This window comes from Chelon labrosus (genome assembly GCF_963514085.1).
Source record: "Chelon labrosus genome assembly, chromosome: 4".
NCBI classification, from domain to species: Eukaryota; Metazoa; Chordata; class Actinopteri; order Mugiliformes; family Mugilidae; genus Chelon; species Chelon labrosus.
In genome coordinates, this window is record NC_140340.1 from 16,198,945 (window position 1) to 16,219,386 (window position 20,442).

The window sequence follows — 20,442 nt, forward strand, 5'->3', positions numbered from 1 at the left end:
GGAACTAAGCCTAACGCAGGTACATATGCTTCTCGCAAAAGTAAATTGTGTACGTGGTGCTGTATAAACATTTCCTAAGGCATGTTAGCCTCGTAGTTAAGTATTCAGTGCAACAGTAAAACAAAAAAAAAAGTGAGGTGCAAGTGAGGTTATCAGAGGCCTTTACCTGCCACACACTCTTTAACACTATTTGCTGAAGAAGTGGGTGATCTGCACATGGGGGAGTTCACAACAAGTTCTTTTTTTTTTTTTTTTTTACACCGCCTATTACTCATCCCCTTTGTTTGACTCCTGAGTAATTGTCTTAGCACTTGTTTAGTATGCGCGGCAGTGTGTTCCTCAGTTTACGACAAACCGTGACTTTTTTCCACAACCCTGTGGCAATTAATTTGCCTCATTCATGGAGGAGAAGAATAAACACAATGGTTACAGACACTGCTTCCCCAGTGGAGCCCAGCGAACAATGTAAGAGGAGAACAACTGTACATTATCAGTCACAGATACTGCACAAGAATCCCCATTCAAGACCAGCACGGCTTTTTTTTAGCTCTTTAGCTAAAGACCACAGGGGGGGTGTTTTCACTCCACAAGTTGATCATAGGACATTTATATCAAATGAAGACAATTACCAGAAACGGCAAAAAGTCATTTGAGCAGATTTCGTCAGTGTTTTACATACAGATTTTTTGTTGTTGTTGCTGTTGCTGTTTGTTTATCACCTTCCTTATGAGAAAGAAATGACTTGGAGAAGGTGGCGGAAAAGGTGAAATACTGTGCTTTGTAGTCACATCCTGACTTCCAAGGTTGTTTCGACATATTTGTCCACGGGCATTTTTCATGCATACTAATATTTCGGCTTTAACATACAGGAATATCCTGAACGCAGCACGTAGCGTCTTGACATCGATTCTAGCTTGACTGCGAAACAATGTAGCCATCTCTTTTCCCCGCAAAGTGTAGATGGATGTTCCGTCGGGTTCAGAGCATCAAACAAGCGGTGCCATCTCAGACAGCGGAGGCTCCATTATAATTGATAGTCTTTTTATCTCTTTGGGCTTGTAGGCATTTGTTTTAGGCAAGAGGCTATCTGTTCCCGAAGATGCATGGTGCCTACTGGTTAATGATCTATCTAAAGCCCCTTCACTGGCATCCCTATAGAGTATTTCCTCATTGGGCCAGCTAAAAGAAAGAAAAAGGTATTCTATTTGTGGCGGTGCACTCCATAGCCATCCACAAAAAAAAAAAACAAAAAAAATTACTTAAAAAATAATCAAAACCCAGTAACTAAGGGCAAGTTTGTATTCTTTACGCTAAAAAGTGTTCACAATGCTTTTAATAAAGAAACATCTTTATTTTGAGGTAGCATGTTTTTTTTTTTATTCGTTATCTTGATCAAAACAAATACCTGACCTGCCGTCCCCGCAGTTTGGAACAATTGCTAATTTCTCTCCAGTTTTGCAAGTGGCAATGCTCTCTGAAACAGGACAACGGCCCCATGGGTAACCTGTAAGCAGTGCTCGCACGTTAGTGTCATGAAACAGACCCCTGTAAACTGTAAATTCACAAAAACAGACAGACACATCATCATTATTATTAGTATTATTAGTTTTTAGTTAATGGGCTTTCCTCCCTTTTTTTCTTCACAATTTTAGTGACAACATTTAAGATCCTTTTCTAAATTGGTCGGTATGTTTCCCATGCACTGTGCGTCAATCGTTGTACAAATACCTCTTTGGTAATTAGTTAATCAGAAAGCGGCTAGACTGCTGAAAATGGAGTCGTTCATTGTCATGTTCACTCTCCCCAGTGAACGGCGTTCATTAATATCCAGCAGTAATGTGTTTTTATCATCACTGAAACTGACATCTGATGTCGCCGCAAATCTGAGACAAATCTGGTGAAGTTTCAGAGGGAAACGTGCAACCCCGAGGAGGGATGACGAAGTCAGGGGGCGGGTGTCTAAGCTTAGTGAGACTTGTCTAATCACGAATGCGGGCAGTAATTAAAATAACTACGCTGAAATTAGAGCCTCATTGATTTATCTGTGCGTACAGCCTTTGTTTTCCGCTCGTTGTCTCATTAGTCTATAACATGATCCATCTCAAGTGTTTACCCCTTTTATTTTATTCCCAGCTTAATTTTCGGAGGCATTTCTTTCTTTCTCTCCCTTTGTCTAGGCCTTGATTTTTAAGTTGAAGAACTACAAAGTCATACTTTCACTCTGCTTGGATGAGTATTGATATACAGATTGGCTTCCATTAGGCTTTTGGATCATATTTCTAGGCAAGCCAGTCAGGATTGTGAAAAATCAATGCTCATGCATTTGAAATGTAAAACTTATTAATATATTATATCTTCCCCCTGCTGTGCCTTTGCTCCGAGAGGTGAAATCAAAGTTACAATGGGTGTATTTAGAAACTTTCATTTCAAAGTATTTGCAAATCCATCATCAAGAGTGGGCTGTTTGACATAAACATTTAGTGCAATTATTTTTTTTATAGTACCGTCGTTTGCTGCGCTTTGAATCTGGGTTCAACTTGTCATTTTTCCTGGCAGAATGAAGACGAATTACATTTTGCCATGCAAGCTTTTTGAAGTGAGCCCCGTCTGCTGTGCGAAAAGAGTGTTAAAGTCACTGATTTTAAGAAACTTGCTGGAGAAAACTCTTTAAATTGGAACTTGTCGATCTACTGGCTGTTATCTCATCTTACTCTTCAGGTTCATCTGACAAATTCATATTTAACTTTTATATTCCGTTGTGCCAGAACATGAGGACGTAACATGTGCCAACACTACCAGTTCATATATAAATATATATATTTGACGTAATGTGGAATTACAATTGTGGTCTCTTTTTCTCTGTCTTGTTCCATCTCCCTCTGCACCAGTTCTCGTCTTGCTGATCCTAACCCTGAAGCGCCACAGGAAGGGCCAGAGGATGGCAGAGGACGAGGAGGACATGCGGGATAACGTCATCAAGTACAATGATGAGGGCGGAGGGGAGCAGGACACTCAGGCATATGACATGAGCGCTCTGAGGAACCTCTATGATTTCCCGGAGGCCAAAAGCTGTGACTCTGGCCCGGACATCCGCTCACTGCCACAGTGGATACAAGCTAACCGAGTGGGTGGCGGCGCAGAGGGAGCTGCTGCAGCGGCGGCAGCAGACTTCTCCGTTTTCAAAGGCTACATCCGAAAGAAGGTTGAACAGGCCGACGCTGACCTGTCGGTGCCGCCATATGACTCTTTCCAGACATACGCCTTCGAGGGCACCAGTTCGCCTGCACTTTCACTCAGCTCCATCCACACGCTGTCTACCACCTCAGAGCAGGATTTCTCCTACCTCAGCGACTGGGGGCCACGCTTCAGGCAACTGGCGGGATACTACGCTCCAGGAAACCCCGAGGAGGAAGGGTCCTAGCACAGCTTCTCGTGTGCATAGATACATTCAAACTCCCTCATCCTCCCCTTTTTTTTCTTCTCAATCTCCTCCTCTAACCTTCTGGCACTCCTCTGAGATCAGAGCCAGCACTGTGTACTCATTAAAGACAGAGTACCACCTCTTTATCGCTTTAGGAAAATTCCCAGTCTCAGACTTTGAAGAGAATCTTTCACGCGGCTACGTGTTTTTTTGAGTTTCCATACTCTGACTGAATACTGTAGTGACGATGTGAGAACAGGGAAAGAGAGGGATATCCAAAACTGCCATTGAGACATGTTTTAAGGAAGAATATGTTTCTCTCCCTAATGGGAGCCGTAATTATAAGCTATGAGACTGATTCCAGTGAGTATCAACGCGACATTGGTGGAGTTAAATTGTGGCAAGGCAAGCCGTCTGACAAACATGTATTTATTTAAGGAGGAAATATTTATGTATTTATTTCTTTTTATGTATTTATTTATTTATTTATACATACTATGATCACTATGGTAACTGCAACAGTGAACTCTGCCGAAGCGCTAAAGGAGATGCGAGGGGAGGAGGACATGATAACAGAAACAACATGAAAGGACGAGGGAACGAACACTGCAGCAGAGGACTCCACACAATACTGATGGAGAAGTGACATCTGGGTCATACAAAAATTACATTCTGGAAAATATTTGTATTTATTTTCTATGAACAATTTTGTAAAATACTCAACAGATATATGAAAAGCAAAAGCCAACAGAAAGTGGGAACAAATGGGATGAAAAGAATCGCAGAAGAAAAAGCGCTGACAGTTCAGTATGAACAACTGAGATTGACATATATTTGTTGTATTTTGGTGATTTATAAAAAAAAAATGGGGGGGGTTTTGGAGGTCACAAACTGAGGACAATTGCGCGCTAACATTTTTTTTTTATCCTCTCCACAGCCATTTATAAGGCAATAAGGCACAAACCGCAACAGTGATTTAAGACTCAACAAAATGACTTTTTCATGGAGTTGGCCGGTGGCCAGCTTTGTTCCACGGGGAGCCAATCTTCATTCCAGATTTGTGTGTGACTGTGTACAATATGTTCGCTTCATTTTATATCCCAAGATGTTTGCTTTTGCTTTTTTTTATGTTCTCTTGGTGAGGGAGAGAGAGACAAAGAAGAAGAAGAAGAACAACAACAACAACAGGATGGTGGCATCAAATTAAAAGAAAGAGGTTGACGTGATGAACTGGTCACATACACCTGATACCCACAACTTATTCAGTGTTGACCTAAACTTGCAAATGTATGGAAAATTTTAAAAAAAATTAAAAAAAAAAGATGAAATGAATAAATATTTAATTTTTTTTGGTAAAAAGCCTTCATCTCGCTCTGTACAATAAATAAAATTACACAAATGAGATCAGTGATAAAGTAAATAGAGCATCCGTGTTAGTAGTAATTGTTTGCCACTTGTTCGCTGAAGATGTCTCCTGAATTATGAATTATTATGGCGCTGGCTTTTGTTTACACCGGGGGTAGATGCGGGGAATAATCAGAGATGGAAACAAACAGACCATATGACAGGCCGCGGCCAAACAAAGCCTCTCCTCTCGGCTTGTCTCCCTCCTGGCTGCCTTCTGCCAAACTGTTCTAATTGTCGACGTCAACCAAGGATGTTGAGGCACACGAGGCTGCTTTTATCTACATGATCTGCTGCTAAAACTGCCAGTCCAAGAGTGGCCAGGAATCACATTCAGCTGCTTTCATAACATCCCATCAAAGACATGTCCGCTTTTTTTTTTTGGGGCGGGGGGGGGGGGGGGGGGGGGGGGGGGGTTAGTTGAAGGTCCGCCGTATCCACTCGTAGCATGCTGAGAACTGACATTGTACTGTGTTCCAAACATAAATTATCCATCTCTGCCCGACTAAAAAAGAGGCTTCATCATAATTTTTGCTCTGCCATGGAGCTGAAGTGGCTGCAGTTAAAAAAAAATAAATAATAATAATAATAATAAAAAAGTAGTATTGGAGCTGTCACACTCTTTTTTTTTTCTTTTCACAAGTGATGCCACAATTACTGTAGCAGCACAACTCCAATTAATGGTATTTCAGTTCCGCATTGGTTACAGGTCTTCAGTATTTTCCAATAATTATTGGAACCACCATCTGATATCTGTATAATTAACTGAGGATGTACATGAATTGTCTGGGAAAAGGTGTAGAGTAATTAGGTTAGATTAATGAAGAAAGCACCGTTATCAATATGCGGCACACTCGATCATACTGTATTGACCTATGCTGCTATCAGTGTATGCATTGTGTATCTTCGAGTGGAGTGGTTCGGCCATCCATTATTAATCATAGCTCTTAGCCCAACAACATTTGCTCACTGACAAGAAGCAAATGTCACGGTCTGGATGGATGTACACAAAATGTAGGTCAGCATGAGCTCCACAGACAGTCATACAGGGAAGGTTGAAAATAAATATACGTCCTTAAAGAAACTCAACACAGCGCTGTCTGGATGGCCACAGTGACGCTGTGGGATTTGACGCTTAAAACGTCCGCGCGTATCCAGGTGAAGAAAGCTGGTCACTTCTATATACTTCAGTGCTTTCTCTCTGCAAACGAGCGTTTCGTTCATCTTCCATCACTGTCAGAGGAAATGTCACTCCTTTGTGATGACTTGCACATGTGAACATACAAATGTGTTGCCATAAATCAGCGCATTTCCCCCCGCAACTCCAAGGGCAACAAGAGGCCGGTCATTAGTTATGCAGACAGACATTTGGTGATTGACAGTTCTCTAGGGGAACAGCCGTGTGCACATTAAATATCCTCTTCTCTCCCTCTACTTGGCTGGGTAATGACAATTGATTAAACACTTGGGGGAAATATGAATGTGAACGGCAGAAAATATCAATCACATATAGCCTAATAGCCGAATAGCATTAGCCATTTCATTTGCAGACGCACTAAAAACAAGGCTTTCACCTTCAGCAGGCGGTGTAACAACAAATACATCTAGCTGAAATACACCGCGTAACACTGCAAAGCAAATGCGGCACTCTTGACAAGCTGAATTAACGAAATGTGTTGACCATTATACTTAGATGACCATTGACTCTTTACATAAACCACACTCAGGTAGAGAATTGCGAAGAGTGTGTGTTTTATGCACGGAATGACACCTTTTCCATGCCAGACAAGCTTTTCATTGAAAGCCTGGATAATGGCCGTGACTTTTTCCTTGTTGTTTTTGTGACAGTGCATTACCAGGGTCCTGCAAAGAATATTACATTTAATTTATTACAAAGACAAAAAACAAAAAACAGGAGCATTTTTGTGTGTAGTACTTTTAAAACTAATGAAGTGAAACAGCCTTGTCAGATAAAACATAAAAGGTCAAAGGAAAACAAGGGCTGAAGCAAATGAATAAATGCATCAAATAACAACATGCATCCATTTTCTAAACCACTTATCTTTTTATAAGGTTGCGGAGGAGCAGGAGGCAGGCTGCACTCTGGATAGACGGATCCTTGGTTTGTCACAGGACTAACAGATATACACAGACCCATGGGCCGTTAATGAATCCTCCTCAGCTAACCTCCCTGCCTTTGGATTTTGACGGGAATGTGGATCCGAATACGCGAACGCCACAGAATAGAAAGCACTCGTGACCACCGCGAGGCCACTGACAACTAACAAGATCGACAAAAACAGGTTTTAAGACTTTACAATGATATTGAATCTGATGCTGCCTGAGCACCTCAGGCAGATCGTCCTGATGGAAATAAAAAAAAAAACTGCAGGTACCCCATCTTTTGAGTCTAAATGTTGAATTAGCCCAAGAGGCCCTGCTGGAGGATCAGGGGTTGTGAACCGCTTCATGGAGTGATAAAGTGAGTGCTGTATAGCCATGGGCAAAACCTAACCAGGTCTCCAAATGTATAACTAAAATTTAAGCAAGAGCGATGATACTGCTTTTTGAAGTCTAGTGATTTGTTTATGGTCCGAGTTTTGAGCTGATTGAGTTAACATTATCAAATCAAAATCAAGGATAAAAATGGTTCAACATGTCCAACTAGTAGTATTCTTTGTTGGCACTATAGTGACACAGATACTGCTGATCCCAGTAGGAAAAGCTTTGTGCATGTTTTTCCTGCTTGTGGAAAATTATTCCCCCAAGCATGTGACAAAATGTCAAGTATCTGTCCTTGATGACTGGACCAAGTGAATGCCTTGCCGCTCTTAAAAGAGTCTCCGCCGTGCGTGCACAATCTACATCAGCCTGAAGTCAGCACCAAGGAGAAACTGGAACTGGATAGTGTGTCCAGAGTATGTTCAGCCTGATTGAATGTTTGGTTTTCGAGGGGGCTGGAGGATTTTTTCATTTGCTGGTGTTCTCAAATGAAAGCCAATAACACAGGTTTATGAAAAAGCTTTCGTGAACTGTTTTTCCCAGCGGCAAGCAGCAAAAAAAAAATAAAAAGTTTATGTTTAACCATGACAAAATTACTTTAGTTTTTCCCATTAACCAAGAAATTGCTTCTTTCCTCTTGGTGTTCTGGGAGGGCTGGTGTGGTGCACAGGTGCACTTAAATGTCCTCTGGTCCACCAGGTGTTGGTAATTTGGACCTGACCAAGTTGGATTTGTTTGGAGGGGTGTTGAGGTAGGTACTTTTTTTTGTTTCTGTTTCAAATTATTTTTTTTCTTACATTAAGTGTGAAATGTTAAATGCAATTTTGCAGACTAATTGTGCGCTTATAGTTGTAATGAAAACGGCTTTAGTTGATTACTTTGTTTAACTAAATAAATTTCTAGGTGGTTTGGCTCATGTGCTATTTAAGGCTTCTGTTTCACCTGTGACAGTTTTCTTATTTTGTGGTTGTGTTAGCTTTAGTTGCTTTAACTCTCTGTGTCTCTATTTCTGCGCTCAAATTATCTTTCTGCAAGAACTTTCTGAACTGTTTTCTTCTTCTTCCTGCTCTTAGCCTTCAAACTTTTTTTCCGAAGTAACTTACCAAATGTTATACACTACTCAAGTCTTTAGTCATATTAAGAAGTTTTACATGTGCTTTAATGATGAATTTGGGCTTGACACAGAGAAAATATGTCGCCCTCAAACTGTTGGTTGAGGACCAACAAGCACTCCTTTTCAAAGATGTTGTGGAAGATTAAGGTTCCTCCATGATATGTACCCGCTGTTTGTTACATACCCAGTTATTTTGAAGCATGTAAACCTGATTTAAGGACCAGTGGCGACTCCCCTGTAACTCAATTGGACACTGGCAGTGTTGTAGACAATTGATTTGATGCGTCTCTCTATTACTACATCTGAGGCTGCCTTCACAGCATCTCTGTCACTTTAAATAAAGAAAGACATTTGACTGGGGCCTCACTTTGCAGTGTGGAGAACATTAGTGCTGTATAGACTATTGACGTGCAACGCTGTGTATTCTTGCACCACTTTCGATGCATGAGGAAAAAGTCTAAAATGATTGAATGCTTCAAGTTATATTTATATGCAAAAATAAAAAAAAAATAGGGAAACAAATGTCACAGTATTACAGACAATGTTTACTCCTGGAAATCTACAAGCACAAATCACAAATTCTTGTGCTGGCATTTTTTGTTTCCTCCTTTTTATATGGGACTCTGAGCAAAAACGTTTAATTTTTATAAAAAAAAAACAAGTTCCGTAACTTGATTTGTGATTTTGATTAAATAAAAAAAGAATGTCACACATTTGGGTGTGTGTGTGTGTGTGTGTGTGTGTGTGTGTGTGTGTGTGTGTGTGTATCACAGTATATTGATATAGTGATAAATATGATTCTGTGCTCCTTACCTCGTCAGCGTGAAATTATCTCATTCCTGAACCAGGATTCTGCGGATTTTCTTTTTGACTGAGTCGTTTTATTTCTTTCTATTACTTTCATGAGCCGGTGATCACTTCCCCTGATTAATTCCACTACGTAGAAAACCACTCCAAGTTTACTATCCAAGGTTAAAGGAACTTTTATTAACTTTTAACAGTGTTGTCAAGAATGCCAAAGCTACATTCTTCAGTGCTAATCTAATGTCATCTGAAACCAAATTCTCCAACCATCCAAAGCAAAAAGATTAGTTTGACACTGTTGGCGGTGTTGCTGTACATTGTGCCTTATCTACTGTTCCAGTTTTATGATTGCAATATTATTTTCTCTAAGTTTCTTTCTGAATTAGATCAATAATGTTGATGAATGCCATCTCTTCACTCTCTTCCTGTGCCCTAAATTTTATGTTTAATATTTCTGCAGTATTATTCTCTAATCTCACAAATTTATACAACCTAAACTGTATGAATGCCTCACCTTGTCCTTTCTTTGCCAAAAACTACTATATATTCCCACGTCTAATGTGCCTTTTTGTAGCCAAAAATCTAGAAAAGTGAGAGGCAAAACGGCTCTAATGCTTTTAAAATGCATAATCTGTAATTGAGAACGAAGTGATCTACAGGGATGATATGAGGTCTTTAAGACCAGATGGAGCTAGAGCCTTTGAGGGCCTTCTACGTAAGGAGCATTTTATCAAGGGGCCTTTGAAAAAGCTAAACACGATCATTTTCGACGTTGTCATCTGAGGAATATTTCTACATTCAGCCTTTTTTTTTTTTTTTTTTTTTGAGACTGAAATGATGATTCATGATTTTGTCTTGCCCAGCTATCGTAACTATCGATTCCATCACCTTAGCATCTATTGGTTGTTAAGCTAAGGACACTCATTTTTAAAATGGGGTTTGAATATGACTTGAGTAGATGCGTATCTCTCGCCAGAAAAACTAGTATCTCTGTCAAAGTGAGGGTTATAAAAACCTTACCTGTGAAAATGATCTTGTCCCGAGAGTCTAAACAAGACATTGCTATTTTTCTGCTTGTTATGTCGGTGTATTTCCATTTGCGTAGTGTTTTGAATTAAATACAAGATGCAATGCAAAGACAAAGGTAATGGTGGTTGTTGCTTTGCTGGAAGCCAATGTAATGATATGTTTGCACATGATGCAGTGATGTGTGCCGATTTTACGTTCAGACACAGTCCTCTCATCAACTTTGTTCACTGCATCAGTGGCAAACCCCCAAGCTGAGTGCGTAGCTTTGTTTTTCAACTCACTATAGTCCATCAAATTGTAAGTGTTGCTTGGCTTCAATCTCCTACTTACTCACCGGTTTCATTGCTTTTCACTTTGGCTCTTGGCTATTCATGACTAAACGCTTATTTGTCCTGCCATTACATGGGCGAAAATTGCAAGCCAGTCTGTCTATTCAAGTTAGTAGTTGAAAAACGGATTCTAAGAACCTGCTTAAGCAATGTTTATATGCTCAGAACTTTTTAGGAATATAACTTGAGCACACTGCCGGCAATATTCTCACAACTAATTGTGAGGATGAGTCTAAGAACGCGTTTGATGGATTTGGTGTTACGTCAATTCCACTTCACGACGACTGGTTCCCCATCAGAATCCAAATTCAGTTTAGCATTCTTGTGAGTGATGGTGATCACTAGTAGTTGATACAAGCTTAACTCACCTGCAGGCCTCTAAAATCATGATTGGTTTGTTCCTCGTTTCAGACTGAACTGAAGTTGAGACGGAAATCTCTCCGGTTGAAATCAGCTGGAGACCATATTTTAGATTTTAGATATTTCTGTATATATATATATTTTTTTGTTTTGTCTTTTGTTATGAGGTCTGATTTAGAAAGATGCTATATAAATAAATATAGCAATGGAATGGCATTTCTAGACACCATGCTGTGACGATAGAAATGTATTATTCCATATTATGAATATCACTGGGTGACTGGGTCTAAGAAATAATGACTCACCCAAATATTACTGGGTTTTTCTGGGTCATTTCTGGCAAGCCAACAAAGCAATCTAGCAAGTTTACACCGTTGAAAGGTAGCTTGATCCTCTCTGTCATCTCTTTGTAGATGCCCTTGAGACCATATTTCTGTGGACTTGCATTCTCCAAGGCTCTGCCAGAGCTGTTAATGCCTCACCCTCTAAGAAAATCACTACCCCTGAGCTGACATCAACCATCATCACATCCACCATAAATGTTTTTGAAAAAATATCTTGTCACTTAACAGGAGCCCCCTTGAGGCATCAACCTTTAAAAATAAAATGCCAAACTGAAACAGCTGAAGACAGTCATGTTTGATGTTGTCATATGTCCTATAACAAAAAGCTACTTTTGTTTGCCCTCCAAATGCTGCGCTGCACCTGCAGATCCAGTTCTTGCCACACAGATTGCATACTAATATTATTTAATCCAGTCATTTAACCACCACCTTGCAAAAGCTTATCCACGGAGAGCCCTATACCTACCTGTCAAAAGTCCTCTTAATGATCGTAAAGCAGCTCATCAGAGGTTCTCAAGCATAAGATTTATGGGTAAATTAATGGGTGCCCAGGCAGTTGATCTCTCTACTGGGAGGTGTTTCAAGCATGAGCTTCTTTACCCACACAGAGGTGGACTGAGCCCCTCATGCCTCAAGCTGCATTGTACTGGTCTCTATGTAATGGTAGGAAGACACAGATGGAGCATATATCACTGCAGAGGTATTCTCACACCATCCTACGATGTCTTGCTCCGACTGGATCAATTGTCCTCTTAATAGAGATCATAATTCGGCTCAGGGTTGACAAAGTACCAAACTCTTCAAGGGCAGGAGTAGAGCTGTCCCATTGTGTTTCTCAAAATGTGTCTTTTTGTTGAATTGCTCAGTAAATCACCTTGAGTTTGTAGGTCTGGATGCAGTTTGGAGGCGTACGATTTATGTGTGAATACTAAATTTTATTTTTTATTTTTTTTAATTGACAACAATGACCCATCACTTGAACTGGCATTTGATATACATTAACAATCCAAAAAGAACTCCAGTAAATGGTTATTGAACAATGATAAAATGGGCTTGGATTGACAGGTTGATACAGCCGCCAAAGTACGCTTTCTGTACTTTGGCCATAAATGGCATTTGGCACAACAGATGCTGTTGCAACATAGGAAAACTAACGTGCGAGTCCCTTTTGCGTCTCACATGAATGAGCATTCCACTATCAAAACTTTGCTTCCGACTTTGTAAACAGAAATGCCATTAGTGCTGTTATGATCCATTGATATTCATGAGCAGGAGATGTTGCAAGGTCATCTCAATAAAAAGCACCCGAGTCTAAGAAGGGGCTACTTCAACAATGGACTATAGAGCAGTCTGCCTTACCCTCACTCTTTTGATTAGATCACATGTGCTTGCAATAATAAGAGACAATCTAATCTAGGCGTGGTAAATCCTGTGCCTGAACAATAGACGTGCTCTTTAATTAGAAAAGGGAGCGATCCTGTTTAAAGAAAATAAATGCCAATATACAAAAGGGCTCCACAGGGTTAGCACGTCCTCTCACTGGCTAGATGCAGCCTTTCTGGGTTGGATTTTGCACGTTATCATTATCAGTGTGTTTTTTCACGGAGACAAAAAACACACAGGTGTGAATGTGGTTGTCTAAAGTGTTAGGCCTGAGATTGACTGGCTGCCCCTCTCATGCCACAGTAAGATTGAATGGATTTGTACCTTTGGAGTACAGAAGCTTTCGGTTAGGACAGGAGTGAAGCCAGATCATAAGAGTCCTTGATCATGATCTGAAGCCACAAGAACTTTATTCGAAAAGCAAAATGAAAAAAATATATATATTTGTGGGGATTCTTTGAAAACATGGGGGGGGGGGGGGGGGGGGCATCAGCACAGCCGTTAAGCACCTCAACAGAGAACATCTGCCAGCTTTCCGACCTCAAAACAATGAGATGGCGGCCAAATGGCAAATTCGAATCCTCAAAATTGAAGCCCATGAACCAATACTGTCTTAAAGACCTCATAACGTATCATCCTTTCTGATGTCAAATCCTTCAGTGAACCAATACTATGCAGATTTAGGATATTTATCATTGAACATTAAAGTTATTTTAAGCACTAGCTTGGCATAGCCACAATTCTTGTCAGAATATTAGCCTCGTAACACGCCATTTGGATTTCATTAGGGGGAATATTTAAACCAATACAGGGGGGGAAAAAATGTCTCCACGTACAATTAGATGTTTGAGCGTTAGTGTTACTCATCTGTCTCAAATCCAGACAGGACGAGCCCAGACTTTCTGCCACAAAATGTTTGTGGGTGGGTGAAGGTCAATAAAGTCCTGAAGAACTTTGTTTTTTGAGTGTTAAACTCTTAACTATACTATTTTATTAAAGGGGTTTCTTCGAAAAATAAGTACGTGTTGCTGAATGCATGTACGGAGCTTGCATTGCTGCTTCAATGGTGTGTTATAAGGAAATGTATTGTTCGCGCCTCCTCTCTGCTTACCTCTTGACATTTCAGCAGACATGGAGACTTAGCCTTCATACATCATTAACTACAGCATAGAGGAGAGGCCCCGGTGGAGAAAATGGCAGCAGGACTCTCTAACAGTCCTTTGAGATGCTTTCATGTCATCTTTCAATGACTAGAGTTGAAGGGAAACTGCCAATACAGGAGGAAAAGAGGGGTGGAGAATGATCCATGAATGATTAGTCAATCACAAATCCCTTCATTTGACAATAACGTATCCTCAGCAGTAGTGTACAAGGCCATAGAGAAAGAAATATCCATTAAAACCCGCAAAGTGATCAAATCCTGAGAACACAGCTCACAGCAAAACTAATTGAACTACCCTAAATTTGCTAATGGAGGATTTATTCATATCCCATTTCCCCATGTCTCTTAGTTTTATGTCAATATTTATCGCACCCAGACGTATCAGAATCAAAAGCAATCCCACACCTTAGAATGGCACCCAGAACAGAGCTATAAAAACTAACGGAATAATTAGATGAGATTCTTTGTTGAAGGTTGCCAAGCATTAGCATGAAAATAGAAATGTAATTAGTAATAACACCTAAAAAGTGGAGGCTGTCACTAGGGTTAGCGACATTCTAATTCCCTTTTTTATTTTCAAACCAGCGATTAGACAATTTGCGGCGTTGTAAGGCTCGCCACGGCTTCGAATGAGCCTTTTTAGCTTTGTCGAATGAAATAATGTGAACCGCCTATCTGGGTATTTTCGTACGTGCTGGAATTATGGGTTTATTGAAGCTGTATAATTGCATTTTATTGTTTCTTTCTTTCACCTCTCCCTTTCTCTTGTGGCTCATACCCCGTCCGCCCTCAGAGGAAAGTCCTTTTTATTTCTATTTTACTTCCATACAGCAAATTTGATCTCCTTTCATTATGCAAATCAATTTAATTTCAGCTGAAACCTGGAGAGAGTGCGAGTGGGGGAGACTTTGCGAGAGAGGAAGATGAATTAGAAAAAGATGAGAAGGAAATACAACAGAATGCATTTAAAATGAGGCATTAGATTTTCCCTGGATCTAATTTCAATAGATTAAACTTTACATTTTTATTTATCCCCCACCCCAGTTTGGCGTTTTTATTCATGAAGCGTTCCGCGTTGATTTAAGTTGACACCTGTTTTGCCCTAAAACAATTGAAACTCCTTGCCCGGTGTCGGAGGGTGAGAGACAGATGGAGCTTTAGGATAAACTGTCTCAGTGATTACCCTCTCTGTCTTGTACAGTAAGTCAACGTTATAAATCTCAGCAGAGACAGTAGAGCACTACCGGCCAACTCTAAAAGGCAATTACTTGTTTTCAATGACCTAGCTCATGTAATATTTACAGCACAGTGAGGTGCACGTACTTCAAATCTGAAACTGATGTGGCAAAAAATATCACTTGGCATTTTGAGTGTATCAAAGCGCGATGTTTTACAGACCCATGATGAAGCATATTTTTGTTTCGTCATTTCATTTCAGATTTGATATTTCGTCAAGTTTGTTCGTTTTGCATATTGAGGATTTTCTGAAATTTTCGTTTTTTTTTTTTTTTTAAAAACGCTTTGATATTTAATGCAGACCAAAAGTGTTTAAAGTCTGACATGTTTACCATTAAAGTAGCTTTAAAATTGCTGGGGTTTTTTTTCCTCCCACAGCCTTAACAAATTCAATTACTATTACCAAAGTGTTCACAATCAAGCAGCTTGCTAAGTGATGTGAAGGCAACAGGCCAGACCACATGGTGAGAAGGCTGCAGCTCCTCTCCACATGGAAGCATCCAGAGTGTGTGTGCACTTTGATGCGCGCGTGTGTGCGTGTGTGTTTGCGTACATGTGTCTAAGTGTGCCTGTATGAGGCCACACAGAGGGTGGGGTGTGTGTACAAGCTGTCTCAGCTGGCTCAGTCGCTGCCCACGTCAAGCAAATGGTTGCGCACACACACGTATCCTGGGAACACGCATGCGCGCGCACACACACACACACACACGCAGTGAACGCCACTGGCAAGGTTATTGCTCAGTCGCATGTGTCCTTACAATCCACCCTCTCTTCTCTACTTTCTGATCTAACCCCCTTTTTCCTATAAAAAATAATGAGGACGTCACTGCAGATGCATCAGAATTCATTGTCGTGAGTGTGGGAGGATTTGTATTTTTGCTGAATATAGTAAACACAGTGCACACTTGTGTGTAGCTGACATTTGGTATGCCTTTCCTGCATCTGAGACATCTCTATCAAACGTCGCCACAGACTCCGAAATCAATCCAGGACAACAAATCTGAATACTGGCAGGATAAGCTCCACCAATGTATGCCTGCAAAAGTTGCATGAGATGGCATAAAGTTGAACTGCGTTGCGTCCCAGTTGCCCCTCGTGTCATAAGATTTTTTTTTTCTTTTCTTTTCAAGAAAACGACGCTGATTAAAAAGTTTGACCTAAAATGCCAAGTGGTATGTCACCGAGGTACACTGTGCACGAAGGATGCCTATTTGTGGACTCTGTTTCAGGTCAAAAAAAAATTGCTGCCTTTACTCCCTTTTCTTCTTGCTTTCATGTGAAAATCTGTCCTTATAAGGAGCAGTATGATGTGCTTCCTGATAAAGGTGAGGGCTTTTTGTGGAACACCTTTGTTCACACTGACATGAGCATTCATTCAATGAATGTACTTACCGAGTGGAACACTCTGATTTATAATATATACACAGCTCAGTGTACTGTCTATACTATAGCAAAGGCCGGTTTCTGGAGATAAAAAAAAAAAATAGTGCTTGGTGCTATGGGAGAAATGAATGCGTCAACAAATTCCAAATTATGTAAACTTCTAAATGTTTTGTAAGCCCATATTTATTTTTTCTCTGCAGTAGGCTGTGATCCAGAGATGGTGGAGGTGTTAATGCTGCTCAAAAGCGCAATTTTGTGGAGTACCCTACATGTTTAGACATAACATATTTCATTTCACAGCGTCCAAGTGGATTCAAATTGGATTTCTAATGCAAACATATTACTTTTTACACAATCGTGTAAACCTGGCTACTGGGGAAAAAAAATGCAGCACTGGTGAATTTGGATTTTCAAGCCATCTCTGGTGTCCTTCACTTCAACATAAAGAATCATCTCCTCTGTCTTAAAGTTTTTGCTCAGTGCCTGTGTGAAGGCAACTGAGGAGGACGATTTCATGAACACAAAACTTCCACATGATGTTGGACTAGTATTAAATGGGTGCCGAACAAATCTTCAATACATTTCACATAACACGCATATTTAAGCAGATAATTGGTGTCTGGATCACACAGTTCCACACTTGCATCACATTTAGCCATAAAATTGACAGATGGGGAATGTGTGACATAATGAGCAATTCATAAACATGAATGTATTTTTGCAAACTAAGCCAAACGAACATAATGTTGCTATATATTGTGAGCAAATTTTATTCACCATATCCCACAGTACCTTGATGTGCGGACAATGCCAACCAAATGATGCGAACCACGGAGAAGACCTTCAGCTGAAATAAATCCCCCGCTATTGCTCATACAGCTGGCTGTGGCTGACCAACAGCTGTGCATATAATATTTATTTCAGTTGGTGGTAACATCTGCTTCACTCCGCTCACTGACACAATTAGTCTTCACGAGAGCATTAGCTTCTGTCAGTCAACATGAACTGACAGGTTCGAGTAGAGCTTTAAAATAACCCTGCGTCGGTAGCAATCGAACACTAATGGTTGTCATGTCAGAACATGAGCACAAAGTTGGAACTTTCTTAACTCTGATGCCACCGTGTGTTTATATACCATTCACTTGGGCGACGTTTACATGGAAAATATGTGTTCGCCTTGATTAAAAGTATTTCTGATTATATATGCAATATATCCCAAATGCACCACAGAACGCTACAGGAGGTCATTCCTGCCTGTGGCCATCAAACTTTATAATTCCTCCTGCTGAGTGTTGGTCACTCTTAACACTGTCAACACGTCAGACCCTGTTAATTTATTTGCAACCTCTTAACTCTGTATATTGTGAATACTTGTGCAATATTGTTTCTTTTACTTTAAATGCATCTTACTTTATTTTTTATATATTTTTGTATTACTTTTATTCTATTGTATTTGCTCTGTTAACTAGCAGCTGTCACTTTATGGGAGCAACAGCAACAAAACAAAATCCTTAAAGTATTCTGATTCTGATATTCCAACCTTAATGTTTACATGGACTCTAATGCAATGATCTGATATAATACATGTGTTTACATGGCCCATAACATAAATCAAAATGTGCTTTGTCCGCCCACTAAGAAATAAATGTGTTGGAAATGCAACTGCTTACTGAAAGCACTGAATTAATGCAACAGAAGATGACCGACGCGGACACAGTTGCTGGAACAACTCGTCCTGTCTCTTTTTAAGTAATATAGTAAAGAGTCAGTCCAACTGCCACTTTGTAATGCAGACGTAAGCTGATTCAGAGATACACTTCCAGTTTCATTGATCCCAGTATATCATCTTTCAGACAAAGCCATTCTTGGCTAATTTGTCATTTAGACGCAGAAGGAAAGTTGATTATTTAAGATTACAGAACAATAAAGGGGTTCATTGTTCATTGTGACATTTTGCTTTGGCATTATAAATCTGTAACAGTTCACGTGGACACGGTAAATGTGGACAAAACAAAATGCACAATTAATGATTACTTCGAAGCTCCAGGAAAATACAAGTCACATGGGAAGGATTTTAATAGACTTTAATGACTTTGCAAGAAATTTGATAGCAGACAAGCTATTGCTTGTAATGGACCAAAATCCTTTTCGCCATTGAAACTTACTCTTTAATCCAGTGTCGATTCAACAAGGCGTTTTCATTATACACACAGCTAGCACATGCAGCATTTGCCCTTTGCTGAGTAAGCTGGTAGTGCATGAAAGCAGATATGCCAAACAATTAATTATCAGTGTTTGTATATCATTAATTTTTATTAAAGCCAGCGGCAAATGTGAATGCAGTGATTCTCTCCATGCACTGATACAACAGATAAACAGATCGTTAGTCTTCTCCGTGTCCAGAGAGAGAAATGTGTGTGCTTGCGGAAGGGTAAAAAATAAAATAATGAACTCTAATCAATGTTCCGTAATGTAAAGACGTCCTGAATAATTCTGAATTGAAACATAATGATGTCTGGAAACAGACCCGGAGTCAGACAGAGTGGACCTCTTTAACTCAGCATAGGCAATCAATAATATGCTTGTCAAAGTGGAAGGGTTGGTTAAATTATGGACAAGTACCGATCATTAGCATTAACTGCGTGGTTCATTACCCAGTATCCTCCATGTCATTTCATTAATTTCCAATGCTGCTAATTGTACATGCTTCCAGTGTGGTTACACCCACACATGTTGACTGAGATTCATAACCTACATCAACTGTCTGTCTATGCTTTAAAGTCTGTCTATGATTTTCAGTCTAAAGAACCTTGAAGCTCTGCAAATGTGACTTTAGTGGGAATGCAAGTGTTTTATTATTGTACTGTAGAAGAAGCTGTTGCTTTATAATGTAATCTTTTTTTTCTTTTACGGTGTGCGGATGGATCATTTGAAAAGCAGTATGACATCCAAGGTATAGCAGAGATTAAATCATTTAAATAATTGTATCCCAACCATCAGTAAATTAAATGCTGCCAACACCATCCACAAAAGCACCTCAGGAAGTTACCTCCAGCATCCTGCTGTTTTATTTGTATTCCAATGGGCCTGTAACAGCCACGATAAGTGCAATTAACAAAGCCTGGTAATTGCCTCTCATCTCCCTCCCTCTTTGTGTTTGTCTTTCTCCCTCTCACAGTCCCTTCTCTAATGATCCTCTCATTTTGGTAGACAGATCTGTAGCAGATTAGAATCTGGGACCAGGAAGACAGCAGAAATAAATAATAGTCATTAGAGCGTGTTCAACGAACACAGCACTGAGAAGTAACTTGCTCATTTCCTGCGAAGCCTCCATGGCTCCCTGGCTCCCCCCCCCAATGAGATTTATAGATGAGTAAAAATAGGGTTGTGAATCTGATTTATCACAACAAAGCTCTTTGGCTGGATCTCTCTGCCACAGTGCCCACGGTCCTCTCAGGAGAGCTTCACCTGGCACTGGGCCACCAGCCACTCCGTCTCCCCCTCCCTCCGTGTTTTTATGGTTCTGTGGCGCAGAGCTAATTTCAGTCAATTTCTGAAAAGCACTCAGTTACACAGTGAAATGAGTCTCCAAAGAGGTCATAAGGGAGAAAGTTTCTGGTTGATGAGATGTTGTTCTGTGTCACAACATTTGTAAGATCTACTCAACGAATATTGTAACCTTCCAATTTTCATAATGTCAACAAACAACATTTCACCTTTTGCTGGTTCCCACAAGAACTGGCAAAGTAATTAATAAGGCATGGAAGATTTATTGGCAAGATGCTGTTGACAAATTTTTGTTTCTATATTTTTATTAGAATTTTAGCCTAAAGACTTTAGTGTCTTTTTGTATAGCTGTGGTCAAGTACCAGAAAAGATCAAGGAGAACACAACTTTGTAATATTCAGTCACACTTAATAATAAATATTAGAAGCAAAATTTCAATGTATTGCAGACCAATTGAATAATTA

At 40.0% G+C, this 20,442-nt stretch overlaps 1 protein-coding gene across 1 annotated transcript in view; it reads left to right on the forward strand.

Moving 5' to 3' along the window:
• The window catches only part of cdh22 (cadherin 22), a gene marked incomplete at both ends in the record, with an annotated part of 66,849 nt that extends 63,428 nt beyond the window's left edge, over positions 1 to 3,421 (forward strand). Inside the window, one exon of the mRNA XM_084542273.1 lies at positions 2,889 to 3,421. Within this exon, the coding sequence (XP_084398399.1) occupies positions 2,889 to 3,421 (533 nt within the window). The remainder of the gene's footprint in view (positions 1 to 2,888) is intronic.
• Between the last annotated feature and the right edge of the window lie 17,021 nt (positions 3,422 to 20,442).